Source organism: Melopsittacus undulatus, chromosome 1, assembly GCF_012275295.1.
Source record: "Melopsittacus undulatus isolate bMelUnd1 chromosome 1, bMelUnd1.mat.Z, whole genome shotgun sequence".
Lineage (NCBI taxonomy): Eukaryota > Metazoa > Chordata > Aves > Psittaciformes > Psittaculidae > Melopsittacus > Melopsittacus undulatus.
This window is the reverse complement of record NC_047527.1, coordinates 148,226,304-148,250,913: the sequence shown is the minus strand read 5'-3', so window position 1 is coordinate 148,250,913 and position 24,610 is coordinate 148,226,304. Positions and strand designations below refer to the sequence as shown.

At 38.7% G+C, this 24,610-nt stretch overlaps 1 protein-coding gene across 1 annotated transcript in view; it reads right to left on the bottom strand.

Annotated features, from left to right (window-relative positions):
• The window catches only part of CNTNAP2 (contactin associated protein 2), a 1,129,462-nt gene that overhangs the window by 37,749 nt on the left and 1,067,103 nt on the right, over positions 1 to 24,610 (bottom strand). Inside the window, exon 21 of the mRNA XM_034062602.1 lies at positions 12,565 to 12,658. Within this exon, the coding sequence (XP_033918493.1) occupies positions 12,565 to 12,658 (94 nt within the window). The remainder of the gene's footprint in view (positions 1 to 12,564; positions 12,659 to 24,610) is intronic.

Genomic DNA, 24,610 nt, shown 5'->3' with positions numbered 1-24,610 from the left:
AGACGACATTGTGCTATCTGAAACATTTCTGAAACTCTGGATCTCAAACCTCAAACTAACAGCTGGGTTTACTTCCCACTACCTCATTCCAGCTGATGCTACAAATGCGCTGCACAACTGCCTTCAGATCCTGCCTGGATGCTCTCCAGCACTGTCTGTCTCCATCCCATTGGATAAATGCTGCCTCTATAGCAGGTTTACCAGGCCAGAGGCTCCTGATCATGTGGATATTTCAAGAAGCCCTAAAAAGCCCCCAAACAACCTTAGGAAAAGGCTTTGCTTGTGCAAAATAAAGCTGTAACCAAGGAGGGCTACAAGGGACATGCACCAGTTGTACAGGTAGCAGAGAAGTGAATACAGTAGATGAATGTGTAGGGGTCATAAAACTGGGAAACAGTCTCTATTTTTAATGTCAGTTGCCCACCAGGCTGTGAACCACTGCAAAACAGCAGTGATAAAACAGCGTAACACAAGAGCAGCATTTGCCAGGACTCAAAACCAGGCCCGTGATCAGCTGTCCTACAGCAGTGCATGGTTTTGTTACAAATACAAGAAGCTTCCACTATGGGTATTTCACAGATAAGTTAAAAATGAGCTGGTGTCCAATAGCAAAAGCAAAGGGGGAGGTAATAAAATAACAACCTTGGAAGTACAAACATTTTTCCAACCACTTCCCAGCTGCCCAGGTAAAATTCACTGAACAGAAATGCCTCTTGTTGGTACATCACAGTATGAAGTCTGAGCATAATCTAATAATAATTGGGTACTTCACAGCATTTGGAGTGCCTGAAGTCTCTTGACAAGAACAGAAATGCTGCAGCTCCATGTCATGAAGAGATTTATTTCCTGCTGATTTGAGATTTTATTTTTTCCTTGGATGAATGCCCTTTCCATTTCTAAAACAATGCAGTGAGGGTGAAAAGGGATAATGGACTGATTATGGTGAGACACGAAAGAGAAGAAAATTAGATCATTAAAATAAGATTTTCTTTAAAAAAGAAAAGAATATTGAAGACATGAATCCCTCCTTCAAGGAAGGAATTTATTCCTTCCCATCACAAGGGTAATATTGTATAACCTGGCAAAACATTAGCTCCAAATCAGAGACCCAGCTAGAAAATGAGATATTTAATTAATATATACAGAAAGGCATGAACTGTAAAATCTACAGAATGGAAGAACATTCAGAGCAGATTTCACTGCAAGATGAGAAATGGTATTTGAATTGATAAAGAAGCTGCAGTTATTAGTATGCTGAAACATGCACACATTCTAGGAGGAAGTCGGCTTCTTTCTACAGTCTATCATTGCCTCTGAATTTTTGTTTAGCTTATATATATTTATATCTAGGAAAAAATAACCATATGAAAATCAACATTATCAGACTTTAAGATTCATGTAAGTTTTCATCACAAAATATACATATGGTAAACTGCAAGGGCAGAGAAGCCAAACCTTTGCTGTCCTAAGGTGCTGAATCATCAGCAATATGAATAAGAGAAGGACGCCAGAGAATTAACAGTAGAAGAACTCACTCCAAGACCTGAGGAATTAAAGAGAAAAGTGCTCCATAAAATGTGCAGTCATTTGGTAAGTCAGCTTACCAAACGCAGATTTTAAGTAGAATTTGATGCCTTATCCAGAGTAAAGCCTGCAGTACTTTACTCATGTGTGGCATCACACATCTCAAGAGCTTTCTGTTCAAGTGTGTGATGCTCACTATGTGATACAGGTCACCACCTATCTATTATGGTTTCCCATTCAGCGCTTTCTCCCCATCCTCCTTATTCACCACTGTTTTTCCTCTTTATTCACAGTTGTCTCCTTCTTTCTTGCTGTATTTCAAATATAATCACAGTTGTACCATTTATTCTCTTGTTACATCTATCACATTGCCTCTATTGGGTTTTGCCTTTTTTCTTGCTGTTGGTTTCTTTTTGGCTGGGGTTTTATGAAAGTAACACTACTGTTTTCAGCTCTTTTCACGTCAGTGTTCAGACACTTAGAACAAACACTTTTCTTTGCAGTTTTAAACATCAGATGGTTGGTTCCCTCCCACCATTCCCCTCAACACATTCCTTATGGTTGAAGTTTCCACTGCTGATACCCCCTTACCACCTCTTCCCAACAGAAAGGACAGCCTTGCAGCCAGTACACCCTTCACTGGTCATTAGAGCAGAGGAGGCACCTACAGCTTTTACCAGCTCACTTTCTGACCCTAATTCTTCATCAGTTTTAAGACACCTGACTGCCATTGTGAATTTAATTCCTTTAAAAGCAATGTTTGCTGCATCCAGATAAATAAGCAAGTGGAGATGATGCTAAAGTTTCTGGTAGGAAAAAACACCCTAAAAACTTTTCAATCATTCATCACAGGCACTTTATATTCATAGGGGTGGAAACACCAAATTCAAATACAATGACCTAATGTGGAATAAGTTCTTCTAAATTATCTCATGACTAAAATTAAGAACCTTACCTGACACGTATAAAAAACTAAGAACCTTATCTGATATGCATGAAAAGCATTCTTCTTACACAATACAGTTATTATCTTAAACACCAACATATACAGCACATTAGAATCAAGCCCTCAAAGTGGTTCTTGCAGATCTTTGTCAAACTTGTATTTCCTTTACTTGTTCAATGTGTACAAGACACTCTCTGCTGAATTCCTCTTTAGATTAACACATCAAAGCCTCAGTAGCAACTTTGAGTATGAAAACAGCACAACCCCCATATTTAAATTTAAACTATCAGTTGCTTTAGCAATTATTTTATTTCAGGAAGTTAACGAGCATTACAAGCACCTCTGAGAAATTAAGCATCCATGTTAGTGGGGGAACACTTAATGGACAGATAATAAAACAAGCTACCTACACCTAATGTGGGAAAGCCATCTGAGGAATAAACTTGAGACTTTCAACTGCCAGTTTCTTTCTCTATTATGTTATTAAATGCATCTTTTTGCCCATGTTCAAATCAGAGGAAAACCCAAGATGTTACCTATGAAAACCAGAAAGACATTTCTAATTCTTGGTCTAATTAATACAGAGTAGACCATTCCCATCTTCATTTGTCACATTACTGACTGTCTTGCAAAGAATCCCATGAGAATGTAGAAGAAAACAAACAACCAGAGGTTGCCAGTAGCCAAAGGATGCTGGCAATTATACTGGTGTTAAGTGACTATTTACTGATTTAAGTATGTATTTTCAAGATGCTAAACTGCAATCAACTCAAATTTGGCTGAGTGAGATATGACAGCTTGATGAATTACACTAGTAATTGGAGCAGTCGTTTTCCCTGAAGATGTCTCACAGCATCAGTATTTCTCACCATCTATAACTCCAGAAATCCATTGAAATTATTCTAAAAGAAAAAGGGTTTTTTTTGGGCATTGTTTTAGATTGAGCATTTTAAGCTACTTTTCTGACACCATGACAAATATGCTTCTCTCCCTGGACAATTTTGAAGAGCTGTATGCACTAGGGCTAAACCTTTACACAGTTTGGATTCTGCAGCTGGTACAAAGGGTCAGGAGACAATATTACAGATCAAGAAGCACTTTCATGTAACAATAAGGCAGCTGACAATCTCCCCCCAAAAAAGAAAAATCAGGGAGGATCAGTGGCAGAATTCTGACCATTCTCTGAAGAAAGCAGAAAACCGGAAGGAGGAACAAAACCAGTGACAGGATGTGTTACCTTGCTATCAGACTGAAAATGATAAAAAGATTACCTCTTGGTGGGAGTTTGACTGTATCCTTACTTTGCTTCAGTTCTAAGTGAAACACAACCCTGATACTTCTGTAGGTGAGAATCACTGCAATAGGCTTGTTAATTCATGTAGTCATAGAATGGTTAGGGTTGGAAAGGACCTTAAGATCATCCAGTTCCAACCCCCTGCCACGGGGCAGGGACGCCTCACACTAGACCATGCTGCCCAAGGCTCTGTCCAACCTGGCCTTGAACACCACCAGGGATGGAGCATTCATCACTTCTTTTAGTCGTAAAGGAAGGATTTCTGGAAACTGGTGTGCATTTCTGGGGGAGGAAACAGGCTTCTCTATAAAGAATGTTGTGAGTTTATTCCTGTTTAAATGAGGTGTTCATGAACTACCCATGAACACCAACTGTGCTGAAGATTAAATTGAGTCTTATTATGGCATTTAAATGTAAGGATTGGTAACTGTTATAGTCAATGGCACAACACGGCTGCTAATATGTCAGATTTAATGTCAGAATAAAGAAACCAAATTGCAACATGAGGAGCCTACCAACCATGCTGCAGAAAACCTCTAAACTTAATTCAGGACGCTATTTATAACCAGTGCAGTCCCTAGTGCCACACTGCACTCTGTTATCCCTAGTACCACACATCGCTGTATCCTTGACATTGCTAAAATTTTTATAAACCAGATTATTCAAATAAGACACCACATCTTCAGACAGAAAACGCAAGACATGACAGAAACATCTCAAAGCCTCCACCAAATAACACACCAGCAAAGAGAGCTTCCACTGCAGGATCAGGAGTACCTTTCACCATATGTGTCTTTTCAGATGAATTTAGATCATCCCTGGGTCATCATTCTATCATTTCTGATCCAGAAAACAATCCAAATTATTAAACAATCTGTTTTGTTTCCTTAGCTATATAAAGCTCATTGCTAGCCTACTTGTTAGGCTAGACAGCCTGTATTTCACCAGCTAGTAAGGACCTCCTCCCTTCAACAAGAAGTAAGATCTGCCATGTTTCAGCCTGAAAGATAAAAAACGTATCTGAAATGTCTCACCATGTGTGAAACAGCACATGGAAAACATAGGTGGTGCAAAAATCTAGGTAAGGTTTATGTTTGTACCTTGTTTCTGGTGACTGAGATGCAGCAAGCAGCAGTGATGGGTTTGGGGTGACTGATGTGCAGTGTCTTCCTCCTAAGCACACCTTAATACCATACAAATACCCAGGGACAACCAATTTGCGTTGAGTGGTATCACAGTTATATTGCTATGGCAAGTTTCAAGTGAGGTTACTGGCACAACTACAATGCCCATTCAGCAGGAACATAGCTGAAACCACTGGAAATGACATGAGCAATCTTTTGAATGAGTTCCTTTTCTGTGGCAACTAATGGTGCTTTAACTATTCCCTGAAATAGGCAGATAGAGAATACATTACTGTACCTATCAGAAAGGGTTTCTTTAAAGAGTGTAATATATATAGCTTTAGAATATATAGGGCAGAAGCACTTAAAAATAAGACCCAGTCAGGTTTTCGTTCTGTTACAAAAGCTTTACCCTTAAAAGAAATGCAAACTAACCTACAGTCAAAGGTCAGGTTTAATAGAGAACTGTTAAATTATCTTCCATAATTTACTTCCTTCCCTTCCTTCCCTCTCTACTCCCTGCGATAGTGGGAGTTGAGCAAATTATTCACCATGAATAATTTAGCCTATGACTTCATATTTTTATATAAAGTACCTACAAAAAGATTATTTTATCTTCAAATTTATTCATGACTTAATATTGTTTAAGGAACATGTTTATTTTACTATGTCTTGATTATAACCATGCAGAACAGGTGACTTGCTATGCAAAGAACAGCATCACAATATAGGCTTATCTCACACCCTACAAAGGATTACATTCTATATAATGTCTCCTTAAGGCTGTGGATTAAAACAGAGTTTAGTAGTGCAAAGATTCTGTGTTGAGCCTTTGAACTGAGATAAATTTAATCTTACAAAACTGTACAGCTTAAAACCTATCTGTATGGACAGGTTCACACTTGTCCGAGAGAATGAAAGCCATCCCAACCTAAGGCAGCCCTGAGCCCCAAGTGCTTTACTGCAGCACTTGGCTACAGACTATGGTCCTACTCTCCATTTGGGGTTTATTTTTTCATGTACAGTAGCACATGCCACGAAATTCCAATCTAGTTCATACCCTAGAAACTCTCACATCCCTTGTCCCTCCCAGGCTCTCCAGCAATCCAAGCAAACCTTCTCCAGGCTCTGGGAAACCTCTGGCACTTGTGGCAAAAGTGACCATTGCTGGTCAGAAAAGGACATAGGTAACTTCAAATTACTACTGATGGCAGCGAAATCTAGGAGAGCTATTGAGGGAGAGGGTTGACTTGATCCCTGTGACCTTCCAGAACATGGGACACAAGTCACTTCTCTTGTCTGTCTGACAATCATTCTAAATCAGACCACAGATTCGGAGGCACACAATCCCTTGGAGAGACTATCAATGATCTGACCAAACATGAAAGTTCTAATTGAAATACTTCTGTCTGGCTATGAGTTGTTTTGTTCTGATTTACTTCACCCCCCCCCCCCCCCCCCCCCCCGCCTTCACTTTCCGGAGTGAAACAAGCATCAGATAAAACCTGAGGGCTGTTTACAGCTGTCAAACAACGAGTGAGTTTTGAATGACATCATTTCTTTACCTGTCCCTACAAGGACTGTCATGTAGACAATCTGCACCCTCAACTGAAATAATCAGCCCAGAATGGACATCTCTACAGCTGTTTCTGATCAAAACATAGATGCATATTCACATTATTTTTGCACGTTTTCTGTGTGGAGCAATGGGCAGAGATTGTTCGTGTTAGGTAAAATCATGTAAAATTAATGACTTGTGCACTGCTTTACAAAAGACAAATTTTTGTTGATTCTATTATTTTAGGGCAGATCTACACTGATTTTTGATTTGTCCTTCAAATATATTTGGAGAAAACATTATAACATGCTTTCAGTTTGTACTTCACATATACCTTTGGCTTTCAACTTTCACATTAGGTAACACTTCCTGTTTTACAAGCTTTGAGGGTACTCTCAGCTCTCCAAATTCACTGTCTATGCCACTGTAATTTTATAGGGCCAACAGCAGGTTTTATTGATGCCCTTTGCGATCTCTTCCTGTTCAGGTCCCCTCTTTGACCCTTTAAAGTAGCTGCATTACAAATAAATAAGCACTAGATATTACACAATGCAGGTGAAAATCTTCCTCTCTTTCTCTGTAGGGAAAATTTGTATAACTTAAGACATGACACCTTAATAAAACAGAAGCTAGGAAAAGGTTACTCTAATTACTGAGGTTTAAGTTTTCATTTTATTCCACTACTCTTAAATAACGTTGTCACATGGTTCTGAATGTCAGATAAGACTTCCATGAATACTCTGTTCAAAATGTCACTAACTAAATTAAATGCCTTTACAATCACCTCTAAAATTCTTTTCTGATGAACAGATGCCTACTTTGGGAAGAACTGCAAAGGAATGGGATTATTTTCTCCACAAGATTCCATAGGGTGATTTATATGAATCAATTTTCTGAGATGTCTTAAAGCATAAAGGAAAATAACTTTATAATTTAGGAACTGGGCCACTCTTGCATTTAGTTACATGTGTGCTAATACTACTTGAAACTAGATACTTGGCCAGATACAAGCTGGTCATACCTCTCATCAGTCCCAGGCAGTGAATGTCACAGTGAATCCAAAGAAATGTCTCCTGACCAGTTCTTATTTTCAGCATCCCAGTAAAGAAACAGAGAAACTCCAGCAAGAGAACAATAAAATATCTTTTGATCAACACCAGGGAAATAACACATCTCCAACAAACCTTCTACCTTTTCCTCTTGAGGGAACCGCCTTCTGAGAGAAGACTTCAGGCCCCTGGGGCTGATTTCCAGGATCTCTCATTAGTTCTGAAGTGATGGCAGCTGCTTTTGTAAGAAGAGAGGTAGACCTGAAAGGTATTTCCCTATTCACTACTCTTACTAGAGGTATCTGAAGAGCACTAAGGTACCTACAGAGATTAGCTGCAGCGACAGCTGTCAGTTTTGAAATTGATAATCTATGTTATAGGTATTTTGCATTATGTTGATTGCTTCCAAGTGGATATTTAAGTATTTTTGAAATTATATAATTATATTTAGAGTGGTTGGTGGAGATGGAAAACACAGAAGGAGCACATTTCCTTTACGTTCTCAAGATCAACTCCTGTCTGAACCTGGTGTTTCTATGCTCAATCAAATATCTTATTAAGAAACTAAAATTATTTCTGTTCACCTGAGTGATACTTTTACAAACTCATATTTAATGACAGGTAGCTAAGTCTTTATAAATGCATATTAAAACCCAAAGAAATACACCACTTTCAGTAATTAAGTACAGACTATGACATCAGTTGCCTATATAGCATGTTCACGTAACAGAAACTGGTGTAGATATCCAAAAAAGATGTGAAGACACACCTGAGCATCACATCTAAAGCCACTACACTTAGTGGGAAAATCAAAGCTCTGCTCTATCCTGCTTTAGAAATGAGTCTCAAGTTGCAGCCTAAATGAAAATGTAGAATCAGATCCACAATGTGTAACACTACCTGTCACATTGTCTACTTCTTATTTTCTTCTTCATAGAGGCCATCCACACAGCCAGCTTTTCCCTCCTACCTTGTCTGTGTCAGCCATCAATGCCAAAGTATGTTTAAATAACAGATTAAAGGACTTCCTGGAAATATTAACAATGCCCTTCTATCTTTTTTACAGAACGCTGCATTCCTCTGGTGCTATTATTTTTATTACTATACACTCATTTAAAACAGGATTCCTCATTCGTTGTCTCCTTTGGCTTTATTTCACACCTCAAATCATAATCCATTTTACCTGGGTACGGATCCCATACTGAATGCCTTTACCTCTGGTTTCCCAGAAGGCTAAACATATTTTATATCAGTGTTTTCCAAGCCAGGGAACAAGTGAGTTTTCTGGAAATTATCTCAGGAAAGCCAAAACCACCTCAACTTAAAGAAGAAGAAATGCTCCCTGATTGCAGCTGCAATTCAATCATTTCCTTTTGTTTCTGATGTGACCCTCCTGCCTTATAGAAAATATTCATAACAGTTATGAGGCATGGAGCCATTTGGCCACTGTTTTATTAATCAGCCGTATTGTTGTAACACCTAGAGCAGCCACTGGTGTTGCCTTGTGCTAGGTGTTGTACAAGTGATTGTTTCTGACTGGCAGCAGATGAGCAATCACAGCAATCACAGCTGTGGCAGAAGCAGATGTTCCCATGCAAATAACCCTAATAAAAATGGTAATAAAGACAGGCAGAAGATCAGTTTCTTAGCAGGATTGTTCCAGAGCGCTCTTCAAAAACCCATCTGTCTTTACAAATAACACCTTGCATTCATTTCTTATGACAAATAAGAATTGCATAGAAGGAGAACAACAGAAACTGAACGCGACTGATGACAGACCAGCAGGAAGCTACTCCCATATTGTCCATTTAGAGAATGTAATTACAGGTGGGTACAAATTGTCACTTGATATATATTGGTGTTAATCCCTCTGGGCCACTGAAATATGCCTAGCCAGTATGATGTGGCAATTAGGAACTTTAATGATACTGGATTCTGCCTCTACTTTGCCCTTCAAACTGCTACACTCATGTAACCTTGTTAATTGTGCTCTCCCCTCATCTAATGTTACTCTGAGAATTGCACAGTAAAGCTGATCAATAGACATGGTCAGTTGCACAACAATTTTACATCAGGAAATCTGTTTCTCTGCAGAGAAGTTCATTTTTTCTTTGTCAGCAAGAACAGAAAGTGGGGTGGGTTTTTTTCTTTATTACGGATTCACTCTTTTGCTTAATATCCTATTTTGCAAAGGCAGTAATGTAAGCAGAGGAAAGGAAGCAGAAGAAACATATTCCCAAAGTGCTAATGTAAGCCTATGCTGTTAAAAAATACCCAGCAGTATACAAAATGTAACAAATGTATAGAATGGATGACAAATAATATCTTCAGAAACGGTTGTCTGAGACTTAAAATCAAGTAGCACAAGAAAACAGACATAGAGCCTACCCACAGATCACTCCTTCAGGGTATCCCCAGACCCTTCCCTGTTGCCAGTTCTTAAGTTAGCAGAGGAGCTGAAGGTGGGCATCAGTGATAGACAAGCTTCCTGATTATAATCTTCAACTGTATTATATGTATTTATGGGACAGATATTATCAGGACTATGTTTAAGCTTTTCAACTTTGAGATTTGATACCTGCTTTAATTGCTCTTGTCAGGTTACCATACTTATGAGGAGTGAGAGCAATATAAATTTTAAGTTCTCAGGTATTTAAAATTTATTACATAGCAAAAATCAATTTCTATTCACTGACCTCTGCTATTTTTTTTCTTTTTATATGTCTGTATTTTGAAGCAGTCCAGCAAGTCCTATGACCCAACTTTCAACATCAACACTCAGAACATAGAAACTGTTCTGTTACTGAACTTCATTACTCACTTGGTAGGATCCAACTGAAGCAGGCTGAGGAGACTTAAAACTCTATTTCCAACCACATACATGACTGCAAGTGAGGCAAATGCGAGGGGTTGTGGCTTTAGATCTTTAGGAACAGAACTGGGTAACTGGTTTTACTGGGCCCCCTCAAATGGTTATCATGCGTTTCAGTCACTGACAATACTGAAGTATCCTAGACACGAAAAGCTGCATCAGGGACCCTCTGAACTGCCCAGTTCTTGCAGGAGCTTTATTCTCCATGAATGCCTAAATACTTTTTCAGAATGTGAATATTTAAACACAGCAAAGACACCAGCACAACAGGGCATGGGGTTATGTGGGAGACAGCTGGGTGGACTTTGATCTTATAGTGCTGTGAACCTGCTTACAGATTCAGCTGAGAAAGAACCAGTGCAAAGAGTAAACCTCTTGACTATGTCACGGTTTTATCTACATGGTTACTTGACTATGTTGCTAGTTCACCTGCCAGCTCAGCAATTCAAAGGATTAAGAAGTAGATTTCCTGCAGAGCTCTGTCTGCACTGAGGGTATTTTAAATGAGCATAGTCTAAACAGTATTTCCTGCTTTCTTTTTCAATTTCTGTTTCTCCCATTCTTTCTTTTTACACCACAGTGTACAGTGCACTGTTTTCTTCTGTGTTTTAGCTGTCCTTTTATTTCCCTTCCTTCTTATTTATCTCTTATGCTGCAGTCTGTTCTCTGTTGTATGCCTATCTCCATTTTCTCTCTCTCATACTCCTCACTCAGCCTTCTCCAAAGCATTGCCTGCAGTCAAAACAGTCAAGCTTACTTACAGGGCTGAGTACTGCCATATCAGGTAGTTTCTCAGACATATGCTGCCACAGCAAAGGAAACACAACCTCTCTAGCAATTAGTCCATTACAGGAGATGGACACTGCAACACCCTTCAGCTGATATTTTTGCTCACCATCACCTGGCAGGAGAGAGGCTGCAGAGTTATTCCAGCTGCTGAATGCTCTTCCCAAAGCCCTCTGTCTCCTCACTTTGAATTAATGGCTGAGGCACAGTCAGCACCAGTCCAACTGCCTTAATTCACTGAGGTGAGGCAGGAATGCACCCAGTTTACAGAGATCCACCAAAATCAGACATTGTTGTCTTTTGTAGTATTTATAGAGCTGATTTAGAGAGTACCAGCAAATAGCTCCTGTCTCTCTTGCTAGCCAACCATTTCAAAGGCTTTCCATTTCCTATTTCATGCAAGTTCAGCATGTTAAATGTTGAAAATGAAACAAATGGAAAAGTGTATCTTCACACAGTCACATTAGCTATGGGGTCAATTGCTTTTTCACTTCAATAATCAGTGCATGGGCTTCATGGATTACTGCCTCACAACACTAAGCAAAGACAAGTTTGCAATTTTCTGGATTAAACCTTTCACTGCAGTTCAAGCAACCACATCCCTGTACAAAGCACTAGAGGAAATAATACCCCCTTATCTCTGAGAAGGGAAAAAAGCCCTCCTTAAGAGCTGTAAACATCAGGAGAATAATTGATTCCTGAAGTGAGTGACCCTGGGAACTCATGTAAAATGCCAGTAGTGGAAAAATTCAGCAGTGGAAATTAGGACAGCCTAAAAGTGAGGCCAAGGCAGTTTAAGATGGATATGCATCGTCACGAGTGCAGCTGGGGAGTTGGCCAGGAAGCTGCTGCCCTGGGAAATAACAATGAGGTCCATAAAAGGGATGGAAAATGTATAGATGAGAGTTGCTGTAGGTGTTGCAGACTTTCAAAAGACCTTGCTGCTGGGCCTCACAGTGAGAAAGTGCTGGTTTTGCCAGAGTGATGAGGGTCAGTTATGCCACAAGGTGATGCACTGCGTTCCTAAGAACACTGACTGTGTGGATTATAAAAAACATATGATAAACTTCATAGTGAATGGTAAGATTCAAAGTAACTTAAATATCTGTATTGATACTGATTGTATGTAGTGGTCTCAATGATTTCCTTGTATTCCTTCCATCTGACACTGAGAGGGATAATGGAACTTCACAAACACGACGTTGCATCTCTTTACTTGTATCTGTTTTTTTCCATGCATTGGGCAGACAATCACATATTTGTGTGCACATCAGCCTATGTGACAAGGTGAATGTAACCCTTTTTTTAGGTGTAACTCCAATATTACCACTTTCTAGTCAAGAATGTGCAGCAAGTGTCCTGCTGCAAGCCCAGCACACATCACTGTCCCGAGTATAAAGTGAAATCTTACCTATTACTTTTCCTAGGAATAGTGCCTTTGGGGAATTGAACTGAGTATCAGATGCTGTTGGCAGGCTGTAACTGATTGGAGGATAGTGATCAAGCTGGGGAAAGAGAAAAGAAAATGATGAGTGTTTAGAACAGATCTGCCTTCTTACAGTGCTACTGAATCAAGTCTACTTTAATGGGAGTTTATGCCATCACTAACAACTCTGTCTGATATGCTCTGCTTTCACTTCAACAAAGGCAAAACAACAGAGAATACCCTTCCTTCCATATCTCTACAGTTCCCAAGGCCTGGAAAATATCTATATTGGATGCTTGTTTGTTCTGGTTGCTGTAGAATCACTTCAGCTAGTAAACCCAATAGCATCCACACTAAACCAGCTTGTTATTTTAATATAAGATTTCCATTTAGGACCTATGTTATTGCTGATGCTAGATTTACATAGCTGAGAGTTTGAGACTAATGCACGTGTTGGACATTCTCCTTTTCTCTTGGGAAAGTCATAAATTACTAAGACATACTTTTTTGTACCTTACTTTTTACTGTTTTCTTGTTGAAAATATTATTATGTAATTGTGATGACAACTTATGAAACCTAAAAAATAAATTCAACAGTAATTAATTTAGCTAAATACTTTAATCTATAGGAAACTCATATTGCTCCTGATATGACACAACAATCACACTACATGAGTGTAGATTTTCCTGTTTTTTAACTATTTAACAGAAAAATGTGAAAAGAGAGGAATGAAATACACTGCCTGTGAATACTACCAGCACTATTGAGATGGTTCTGTGTGGCTCAATAGGGTTTTAAAGCTCACACTTGGTAAGGGTAATTGGGGTGAATTTTTATCTTTGCAGTTGTTATTTATTTTCTCAGCTTTATGTGTTTATTACACAGGCTTAAAGAGGGCAGAACAACAGCTGTTTATTTTATTCTGGCCTTACCTTGGCACAAACCAGGACAAAGACTCATATATGAGATTTAAGACTCAGGGTATAATAGGCTGCACAAGTAATTCTGGAGAAACCACAATACAAAAGGGCATATAATTTTTTTATGTGTCTTTGTGCCATATTTCCGATTTCAAATTGTTATTATCTTGGATTAGTTTGCTTTAATGATACTGCAAATGTTCAATTCAGCAAAGTAAATGAATGGCAGACAGCGTAGAACCGAAGGGCTGAATTCCCTGGAGTACTGTGAGCCCATGTACTTGACAGCCTACTGATGGCATACCCATGCATGTGTAGAGGCAGCCATCTCAAACACTGTAATAACTGGAAAAGAGGGGTCTTGTCTTTCTTACAGTGTCCCATAAAACCCTAACAAGAGAAATGTGTCGACATAACAGACGGAGAGGGAAAACGTTCTTTGCAGCTGACAAAAGAGGCCTAGCAAAGACTCCTGATCAAATGATTTTTGATTGATGATAATTAGTTTTCACACTGTTTATTTAAGATTTGGCCACAAATGTGTATTAGCATGATTACTGGCTATCTTCCAAATTTAAACTGTAGACTTTTGAGCTAAATATATCAAAAAACACAGTTCCATCTTTTTACTCTGAAACTAAGAAGCTCTAGTTTGTTCAGGGTACCTCGAGCAGCTTTTCTCAGATTTTTAATGAACAGCAGAAACACATATTTTAACTGAAATTAGAGTTACAGAATTTCAAACCACAAATGCAAAGAGTTAAAATATAGATCTCAACCTCAATCACAGCAGGTCCCAATTGCAAACTCTAGTGCTTGCTACTGGTTTCCCTGGTGGAAAGCACTCAGTGTTCCAGCATCCAGCATCACAAGGGTCGGACCTGTTGCCAATAGGAGCTGCAGGCATATTAGGTGGAAAAATATTCCCTTCTTATTTCACAAGACAAATAGGAATGGCTCTGAGCCTTCAGGGTATTTACCAGTATGGTTATTAAACTAAAGGTACAGATTTAAGAAAAGCATACCAGGAAAAGATTGGTGAAAAGATTGATGCACAAATCCCTGATTCTCCAGCTTCTCATATGCCAAGACTTTAACCTCATATAACTTCTTTACCTGCAGTGGAATTCTTTCTGATACATTCTGATTGCATAGGACTCATATTCTAGGTTCTGATTTTACATGTATTTTTATATATATATTTAGATATGCTGAAGTAACTGAAAAATAATAAGGTGTACTACCACATACACTGGTATCTGTCAGCATCATCAACTTCTAGGTTCTTCCTTTTCCAAAATAGATCTGGAGCAATGTTTAAATATTTCTTTCTATTATGACTTGGAATCTGAGCAGTGGGTTTGAGAAGACAATCATTATTCTGGTAAGATACTACTACTACTAATTATCAATTTATAATTTAATTTATTAACATATTGTGGGTGTCCTAGTTCTGTAGTCATGATCCAGGTGTCCATTATCAGAGTAACTATCAGAAGCTTGTAATGAAAAAGTCATCCCTGCCTAATGCACAGGCAGCATCTATCTAAGAATGCTAATTGGGTCTGCAGGACATACCTGAAAATGAAAAGCCAATTTAAATGATGAGCCACTGTGAGCACTAACATGTACAAATACAGAATACCAAATTCTACCAGCCATACTGTAGTGAAATGCCCTTTGTCTTGAGTTAGTGCTCAGGACGTTGAAAGGACGGTCAATAAAGGATTAAAAGAGAGTTGGTATATTAGCTATGTAAAGCTGTAGCTTGTTTCACTGCAGTACAGGTTCCCTGCAAGGCTGCCTTCTGTCCATATGTCCATAATCTTTGAGGTCTAGGCTTTCATTTTTAAGTTGCTCTGTAATTTGGGCCCAGAATACCTAATACATCACCCCATCACCCAGAGCTTTGGTTTTGTAGCTCAGGTAATCAAACACGCTGTTATTTGCTAGGAAGCAACCTTGAAACATTTTAGTAGGTGGTGGCCTTGGCCACATTGAATTAAAAATGTAAAAAACCCTTTCCAGTGATCTTGTCTCCCTTAGTGCTTCAGTGTGGCAGAGCACGTCACCATGTGCAGAAGCAAAACATCCTGCCGCACGTGGGAGACAGGGATGGCAACAAGGAGACTAATACTGGGCTACACTGCAGGGTCCAACAGACACAGCCAGCTTACTGCTTAGGATTATTAACCTGTTGTATTGAATCAGTAACTGAATCTATCTACTCACATATATTTTCCAAATCTAAAAGTCAAGAAAACTTCACTAAAGAAGAAGAAAGAAGACTTCACTAAAGTCAAGAAAAGATTTCAGAATGGGTTCAGCTATGAATTGCTTTAAGGGTTTTAACAACTCTAAGTTCTGGGTTGTTCTGATTCCTGCTTGAAATGAATCTCCATTTAAAAACTGGTATTGATTTCCTGGCCCTACCATCAGTTGGGACAAGCACTTCTGATTAGTTATAGAAGCTAGCTCCTGCTCCACTGCCAGCTCTGGCATCTCTCTTCCCATAGGGAAAGCCTGCACTGCTTTCTATGCCAGCCTTGACCCTTATCTAATCCTGCCACCTGAAATGAAATGGTGCACCGTAAGACAAAAGTGAAGGATTAGTGACATTTATGTCTGCTCACTTTTACTGTCTTCATTCTAAACTAGCATTATCTACCATAAGAAAACTTTATTTAGAGCCACTTAACCCTGGGTTTCTTTTTAGGTCAGCGAGGAAAAGGACCAAGCTAAGTTCTTTCCAAAGCTGTATGTGACTGCCATCCAGCGGGTGCTCAAGTACAAGCAGCCTGCAGCCTTTGTATGAAACACTAGGCTACCAATTCAATAGAAGACACATAATGAAAAAGGAATTACTACTTTCAAATAATACCTGGAAAAAGATAATACATTATTTAATGTGAATTAAACAGAACCTCTGCACACACTGAGGTCGATGTCAGGAATTTGTATAAAATTACAGCTTAAAAATTATATTGCAGATTTTTCATTACAGCTCCTTTTCTTTAAAAACTCATTAGTTTCGTTTGAGCTTAATATAAACACACAGTGTGGCTTTGAGCGTTACACAGATGAAAGTAGAAGGCAGCTGCTGAGGAACCTGCAGTTTCAGTTCTCAAGTCACGTCACACCGAGGCAGACTGTCTTTATCTGAAGTTGCTGGGATTTAAGCAGTGGTTCAATAAAATGCTATTTCTCTTAAATTACTGTTCACTTAGATAATAAAAGTAATCTTGACGGGGCTGCTGAGATTAACAGACATATCAATCTGAGGGCAAACATAATGCCTACATTACTATAGTAGTCTTGGATGAAAAATGCAAAAAGATATATGTGTATATATATATACACACAAGATAATATATATATACGCACACATTATATTCACCCTGTGGATATTTCTACATCTGTATCACTGCCAATCTAGACTGTGTGTGTGTACTGCTATAAAGCTGAGGTTTTCTTTATGCTGAAGACATTTCATAACAAGTGATTTCAAAATCATATGGAATAATAATGCTGGAAGGCTTAATCTTATACCATCTGAAGTCAATAGAGCTTTGCTATTGACTTCAGTAATAGTGGGATAAAGAAGGGGATGTGTTATCATCATGACCAATATAGTATTTGTCTTCTGCATTATGATGATGATTTATCACTTATATTATGAAACTTCTCTAGTTCTGGACAAGGGCTTTTTGTGCTAAGTGCTATAATATTACATAACAAAAGGAAGGTTCCTGTGCCAAAATACCTACAAAGTGAGAATAGACTGGGCATAAGAGTCCAAGGAAATAACAAGATGATATGTGGGTGTTTACATGGAGTTCTCCCAAGCATGTCAGTAAAGTAAGAGAAAGCAGAAAGTTGACTATCAAATAGGAGATATTGTGACTTCTTATTGCTGAAATATACATGGTTATTCCCCTGCTGAAAGGTTTGGAAAATCTTGCAAACAATATTTTCAGTATTTGAAAATACATATTTTTTAATACAATAGAAAGGGAGCAGATTCAGGTAGCAACTGTGTAATTCCTGAGGCTGACCAAACCCACTGTTACTGCAATTCAACTCCTTCCTTAGTGTGGCACTAGTGCTTCACTCATCTTTTTCTGCCAAGTTAGGTCCTTGACCCAGGTTAGTGTGGATCAGATCAGAGTCAGAGCAGGGACAAGCCAGAGGCTGTAAATGAACAGTGGATCCACAGAAAAAGGCAGGACCATAAACCCACCGTGTTTTACTACCTCAGACTGTCACAGGCTTGCAGCCTCACAGCTCATCTGGAACACAGGAGGAGGCATGTATCTCACCAGCAGGATGTAAGGCGAACTTAAGGTTTGCATTGTGCTTTGTGCTCCTCAGATGAAATTTCTATAGGGGTAAATGCTGTTTTAGGAGGCACTCCAAATCTGTTTTGCTGGTTTAATGCACTGGTTTAGACTTCTGCATTTTGCTCTCTTAAATAAATGTAAACTGCAGTCTTTTTTGACAAAGTTTCTTTCTTGCAGAGATTTAAATCAGAATTGTGATCAATATGGGATACAGATGCAGGAAAAACATAGATATAGAAAGGATTAAAATCAATATACAAGGGTTTTTTTCTGTTTTAAAACTTGAATGTGCAATAAGCTTGTATAAGCAGGACCTGAAGCTGCTGTTGCTCTGATAAATAATGTCAGGGATAACAGGCCTCACTTAAAAAAATAATACTGAAATTGGGATAAAACTGAAATGGCAATGTAGATATATAACTCAAAATGTTACAGGAGCACTGATAAGGAAAAGGACACTATTTAGTCTGGCTGCCTTCAACTGAAACAATTCTGATGATTCTTTCCCATATCTGTTGACTTTTTATTGCTCTCTTTAATAGATGAATTACAATAAATGTTAACAGAAGCAACAGCAGGTCATATAATGCCATGGTATTAAAATTAAAGAGATCTCCCTCAGGTATCTAAGATGACTTTCACAGGACATTAATTTGTCCAACGTGTGCTGCCATATAATGGAAATCACCTATTTCATGTTAAGTTTTGACTTTTTAAGGCTTAATCTTAGACTCTAATTATTTTTTCATTCTTTGTTTCTCTAATTCCCATAAAAAAATGATGCCAAACCAGCAATCATACAGGCCAAGGAAAACACACACATTCAGTGCTGGAAATACACTATGGAAAAAGGAAATAGTCTCAGCATAGGCCAGTGTTAAGTAACACAGCTTATGAGGTGGGTAAGCCTGCTGATACACTCTGCAGACCTTTGGAAGTCTAGGGCGAGGAAGACTTTCCACTTCTGGGTCTTATCACAATATGTGGCCTAGATACAGCCAAAGTTTGGAAGAAGACAACTGAAAAATCCTTCTGAATCCAGCAATACAGGCGCTGCTGAGAAGATATGAGAAGGATGGATACGTAAGAGTTCCTCTCTTATGGAGTGGTTTTACAGAACTGAGAGTAAAGAATATTCTTCCAAAAGGCCTCAAGGTTTGAAACTATCTCAGCTGATGCAGAGAAGGTAAAACCTTTGTGAAGATACGTACATCAGCATCTGTCCCTGCCCTTCTACATCAGCTACAGGGAAGGTGGCAGGCTCAGATTTTACAATCATAAAACCACAGGCGAGGTGCTATCTTGTGATGGGGCTCCAAATGTTTTCCCCACTATCTGCCAGTAAAAGAAAGACCTGACACCATGTTCTGATCTTTAGGGTATGGATACTCCACCTTCTCCTTTATGGATGGGTGAAAGGAGTCCTTGTTTATGATAACATTTTGTCTTACTTTCAGCTAGCTGGGATTTGATGGGCATGTGCTGACTGCTGCTGGCAGATGCTGCTGACCAACTCCATAGTGCACAAAAGGGAAGGAGAAATGGCTCATTTATGAGCTTCCTGCTTACCCATAACAGCTTTCTTTATCTGAAAGTTTGTAAGTCACACTGTAAAATAAAGAAGCTGAGTAAATTCAGTGAAGGATAAAACCAACAAAACTGCTAGGAGATCATGGACACCCTGTGAGCACAAAAAACATATAAGAAAATTATTAGTTGGTGAATTGATCATTTCTGATTCTGATGCATATGATTTAAATTCTGTTTTGCTGTTGCTGCTGCTGTTTATTGACTCTTGAGAACTGAACACCTAGTCCTCTGCAGCATCTGTAACTTCATTATAGTCAGAGGCAATATGAGTATGCAAAGATCAGTGTCTGTATTTATATTCTGGAAAACAGATGGTGTTTAGGGTTATAGGAATCAGATCAATATATCAATATAAGCTTTGCAAACATATATTTTCAAATCTGAGCAAAAACCATTTTCTTGTGACTTCTGAGTGAGAAAAGAGCTTAGCAGCTGTGGGTAAACTGAGTGCTAATGCATTAAGCATGCAGATGTAATGTATGGTTCTGCTCTAGCAAATAGTATGAGTTTGCCTTTCTGTTGCACTAGCTTTCTGAGTAATACACTGCCATTGCAGAATGGCAATATAGTGGAAATGACTTATCTCCAGGGATTTTAAATGTTTTATTTCAGCAGGAAGGCTTTTACTATTAATAGAATAAGTGATAATTTTTGTTAAGCAAAACCTGCTTGGGAATTCATTAAATATGCTTTTAATATAATAGAATTAGCTGATTATTAGCAAAAAAAGCAGAGGGCTCCAGTCATGTTGATATTAACTATGGTTTACATGTTTACCTGGGGTTAAAGTCCTGGATATTTAAAATATGTTTTACTCATGGCAGCTGCTATGGAACTGGTAAATAATGTCTGTTTCTTTTCTTTCAAATCATGAACAGTATCTCCCCCCTCCCTACCGGTCAGTGCAATGCTAGTTAAATCAGTCTCCAAATGAATCAGGAGTCTAGACAATATAGAGCAGTGTACAAAGGATGCTGTGGCAGCATGTTTGCCCAGAAAATGAAGCAAATAATAAATAAATAAATAAGGCATTTCTGCATCACAGCATAAAGGTTTTCAAAATGTGACTCAGTGGGAAAGTTTTCAGAGAAGAGTTCTAAAACTGTTTTATGGCTCAAAAATGACAGATTTCTGATAGTAAACTAAAATAGTTCAACTTATTTAGCTTCTTATAGACAAGATGAAAGATGTTTTAATCAGCATCTCTAAGAAAGTGTGAAGGGGAATGACACCTGACACCAAGCAACTCTTTCATCTATCAGGAATAGCCACAAAGATCCCAAAGTTAAATGCTGAAGTTGGCAGAATTCAAACTAAATTAGGTACAAATTCTTCATAGGAATGGCACTTAACCACTGGAAGAGATGACCAAAGGAAAGGGTAACTTCTGTTATCATCTGAAGTCTTTAAAGCTAGATAAAATGTCTTTCTGGTAAATGTGTTATATTGCTATCATTACTTTTGGGGTTAGCTGCAGAAAATCATTTGGTGAAATTTTATGGTCTCTGTTTAGCAAGAGCTCAAACAGAGCGATCATATTCTGTTGAGGCTCCAAAGTACACGAAAAACGACAGTTAGGTATGATTTTACAGCAAAAATAATGATAGGAGGTGAAATTACAGCCTCACTGAATCGATGAGAAAGTTGCCACTCCCTCTAGTAAGACCCAAACTTAATCTGTAATTATAAAAGTTGTGGCTATATTCACTGCATTTAAACTTGGGATTACATGCAGACTGCTTCACTCAACCTCACCCATTTTATTTTACTGCTATTACGTTTACCATTTTATCTTGCACTTCAGATTCGTTCTGAATTAACTTTGTATGATTTACATTTTTTATGCACCTAGGGGTTTGCAAATGTGATCTCTTTTCAAGCAGTAGACTTCAAAATGAAAATAAGAGAAAAATTCTGTTTCTTCTTGGCTTCCTATGGGTAAGGGTCAAATGTTTCATTGATTATTTTCCATAGAAGATGGGTGTTTCTACTGTTTGCCTCTGGTGAAGCTGCAAAATGGGCACCTGTACAAATACATTTCCTGGATTATTCTCAATGTTATCTACAGCTGAGCTCAGGCCAAGATTTCCATAAAGCCTCATAATTAAGTTAACTTTGAATGGAGTCAGGAATTACTATTGTTAATGTATGGCATTGTGTAACACCTCTCTACCACAGTTCTGCCTATTGTTCAAGCCTGAAAGAAAGATCTGTCAGCTATCTTCCCATACAGTCATCTGATCTGATGTGCACTGGCTGCACATAGCTGTCCTGAAAGTATATGGATGGGTGTGGGCCACTGGAATTCTGAAGCAGTTGCTCAGGTCTAATCCTTTTCAGGAACAAAGAAGGCATTAGAAGCCGCATCTCACAGCCCATTCCTAGAAATGCCTTTAAAGGAGGTGTGAAGAACTGGAGATCCATTGAGAATGTACAAGATCTTAATACAGAAGCTGAGAGGCCCAGCCCAAGTGTGTTGACTATCAGCCTCGTTTCACTGAAAATTAAAAGGCATCATATGGTTTGTTTCTTGCTCTTTGTAAAATACTGATACAGCTTTGTGCAATACCACAGAAATGCCTCTGGTCCAGATTCAGCCGTTATTTTACTCTGGGAACATGCAGAGGCAGGAGATACGAGTCTTGCACTAGGATGCAACTATTGCAGTTCTTTACAGTATAATTTAAAGCCTGGAGTCAATGGAAGACCCCTCATTGATTTCTCTGCTTTGGATCAGAACCCCTGCTAGGGAGATTTTGTCCTTGGCTTTCTTAAAAGAAGACTCCACTAGTGTGTGAACAGCGTTAATCACCCATGAACACTTGCTAAAGGGTGATCTGGTTTTTATGATATGGAAAATATGCTGCTGAAGCATGAAACCTTTTAATGAAGTCAAACAAAGTAAAAATTGCCCTCTGTGACCTAAAGCTCAGCTCCTGAAATGTCATTTTCTGGGATAATACATTCCCAATCTGTCAGTCTAGGCTTTTTCTTGCCACAGGTGAACTAATGCAGCCTTGGAGGTGTGCCATGGTTACTAGTATCTGGTATTTTACTAGAGGCAAGAGACAGGAATTATTAATTGCATATTTTACCCACCTGATGGAAATTACAGAAAATGAGCAGCTCTTTGCCCCTGAATTTGTCATTTTGTTTTCCTGACACCTAAATCAATGGTATATCCTTAATCTTACCATTGAGAAACCACTGACATCACAAATGGGAGCTTGTTATTTAATGCAGAATTCATTACTGATTTGTCAAATAATGTCAGTGAATGCAGGAAACTGAAATACAAAGATCTTTTGACAGAGTCTTTGCTACTACCTTCAGTCTTGACTGTCTTGGTATGGTAGGGATAGGGATGTCAGTGGAGTCAGTGCTGCCAGCCTTGGGTGAGGTCTCATAGAGTTCACTAATGAGTCCTTTACTGTATTTATACATAAGTGAAACTCCTGAAGATCACAATAAAACTGGTTCACATAGTTCATATGGCAGCAATTTATTGCCTAGCTGCAGATTTTTTAAATCTCTCTGGCACCCCAGGGTTATTACAGTAAGTTAGAAAGACAGGTATTCTAAGTATGAACTTGATGTTAAGATCTCAAAAATACTGAGTGCTCTTGAATTGAAGCTTTGATGAGAAATAAATCCTTCTAGTGACACTTTTATGCCATGTAGAGATGTGGAAGTGTGAGCAACAGCACCTGGCAAGCAAGCTGTCTTCTTTAAAAGCAAGCAAACCAGCTGCTCATCAGGCTGGAGAAGGATTTAGCAGGAAATAAAAGTCTACTCAAATGTTCATCGCTCAGATCTGCAAGAGAAAACTCATACTTTATAAAGTGTCATCTGGATGCTGAGAAAAATTGGATTTATATCTTCTGTATTTTCAGACACTATGAAGAGTTTGTATTTGAAAACAGGACTCATTTTCAAGTGAGCAACCTACTTAACAGATCCATTGCTGGTCATAACAGTTCTTTCATTTACAGAACATAACCAGATAGGCAACAAAATCAGCTTCCTTGAGGAGAATAAACAAAATTTGATAGAAACTTTCTGTTTCAGGATACAGTAGGGGTAGGATTTCTGGATTTGCTCTGTATGGGTCCCTCCTTTCCCTATCCTTGCATGTGCATCAGACAGATTGTCTCCTTTAATAGGCCACAATTGTATCAGTGTTCTGATTACAAAACCTGCTGTGTTTTAAGCACACTGACTAGATTAAGAAATTTTTACCCCTGCAGAGCAATACTAACAAAAATGTTTCTGTCTCTTCAAAGCCCTAGACAGGCAGTGGTCTCACAAAACACTGGGGGAAAAAATGGTTAGGCCCTAAGCGTAGGTAAGATGATGCAAACTGGCATAGTTAACTGTGTCCATGTATTCCAACTGGGCAAGGTATCTCACCTGATCCCTTCAGAAAATCAGTTATTCACTTCTACAGCTGCCATGTGCCATACCTCCCCAACACAGAATCATTCAACAGCAGAAGGGAACCTAGCTGTACCTAACCTAACAGCAGTAAGAGAAATAATGCAACAGCATGCAAGAAACATGCATATATGAACTGATACCCCTCACAACCTCCAAAGGCCTGAAAAGTGTTTGATGTATCACCTGAACATTTTTTAGATTATGTGGACTTTTGCAAGTAATTTTATGGCAATTATTTCAGTGCATCCAGTGTTATTCTGAGTACCAAAAGCCTCAGTCAACCAACACTGTAATGCACTGAAAAAGTTTAGTTTTGATATGTTCAAGCAGTAACTGTCAGGGATCTATTTTAATCTTTAGGTAGATAATACCGTGACAGTTGCCATCCTTCACCTTTTGGTTTGGTTTCTAAGGAGACTTCCCCTTTTTATTTTTCATTTGTTCTTGGCTTTGGTTTGCTTCTTTTGAATTATCAAATCCACATTAATCTATCCCATCCACCAGACCCTCCTGCCAACGAAACTGTTCTCATTCCCTGCTGCAATCTCCACGTTTTCAGATGTGACAACTAGGGAATGAAAACAGTGCTGTAATGACCACCACGAGAAAGCTGCCTGAGAACACTGATTGCCTTTTGCAGCATTGCCCTCAGTTATTTAAATAGTATTATGCTATCTCAAAGGTTTGTAAACGGAGATACAGAGAGATGAAGTTCCTGCCTGTGCTGCACTAAAACCTAAATA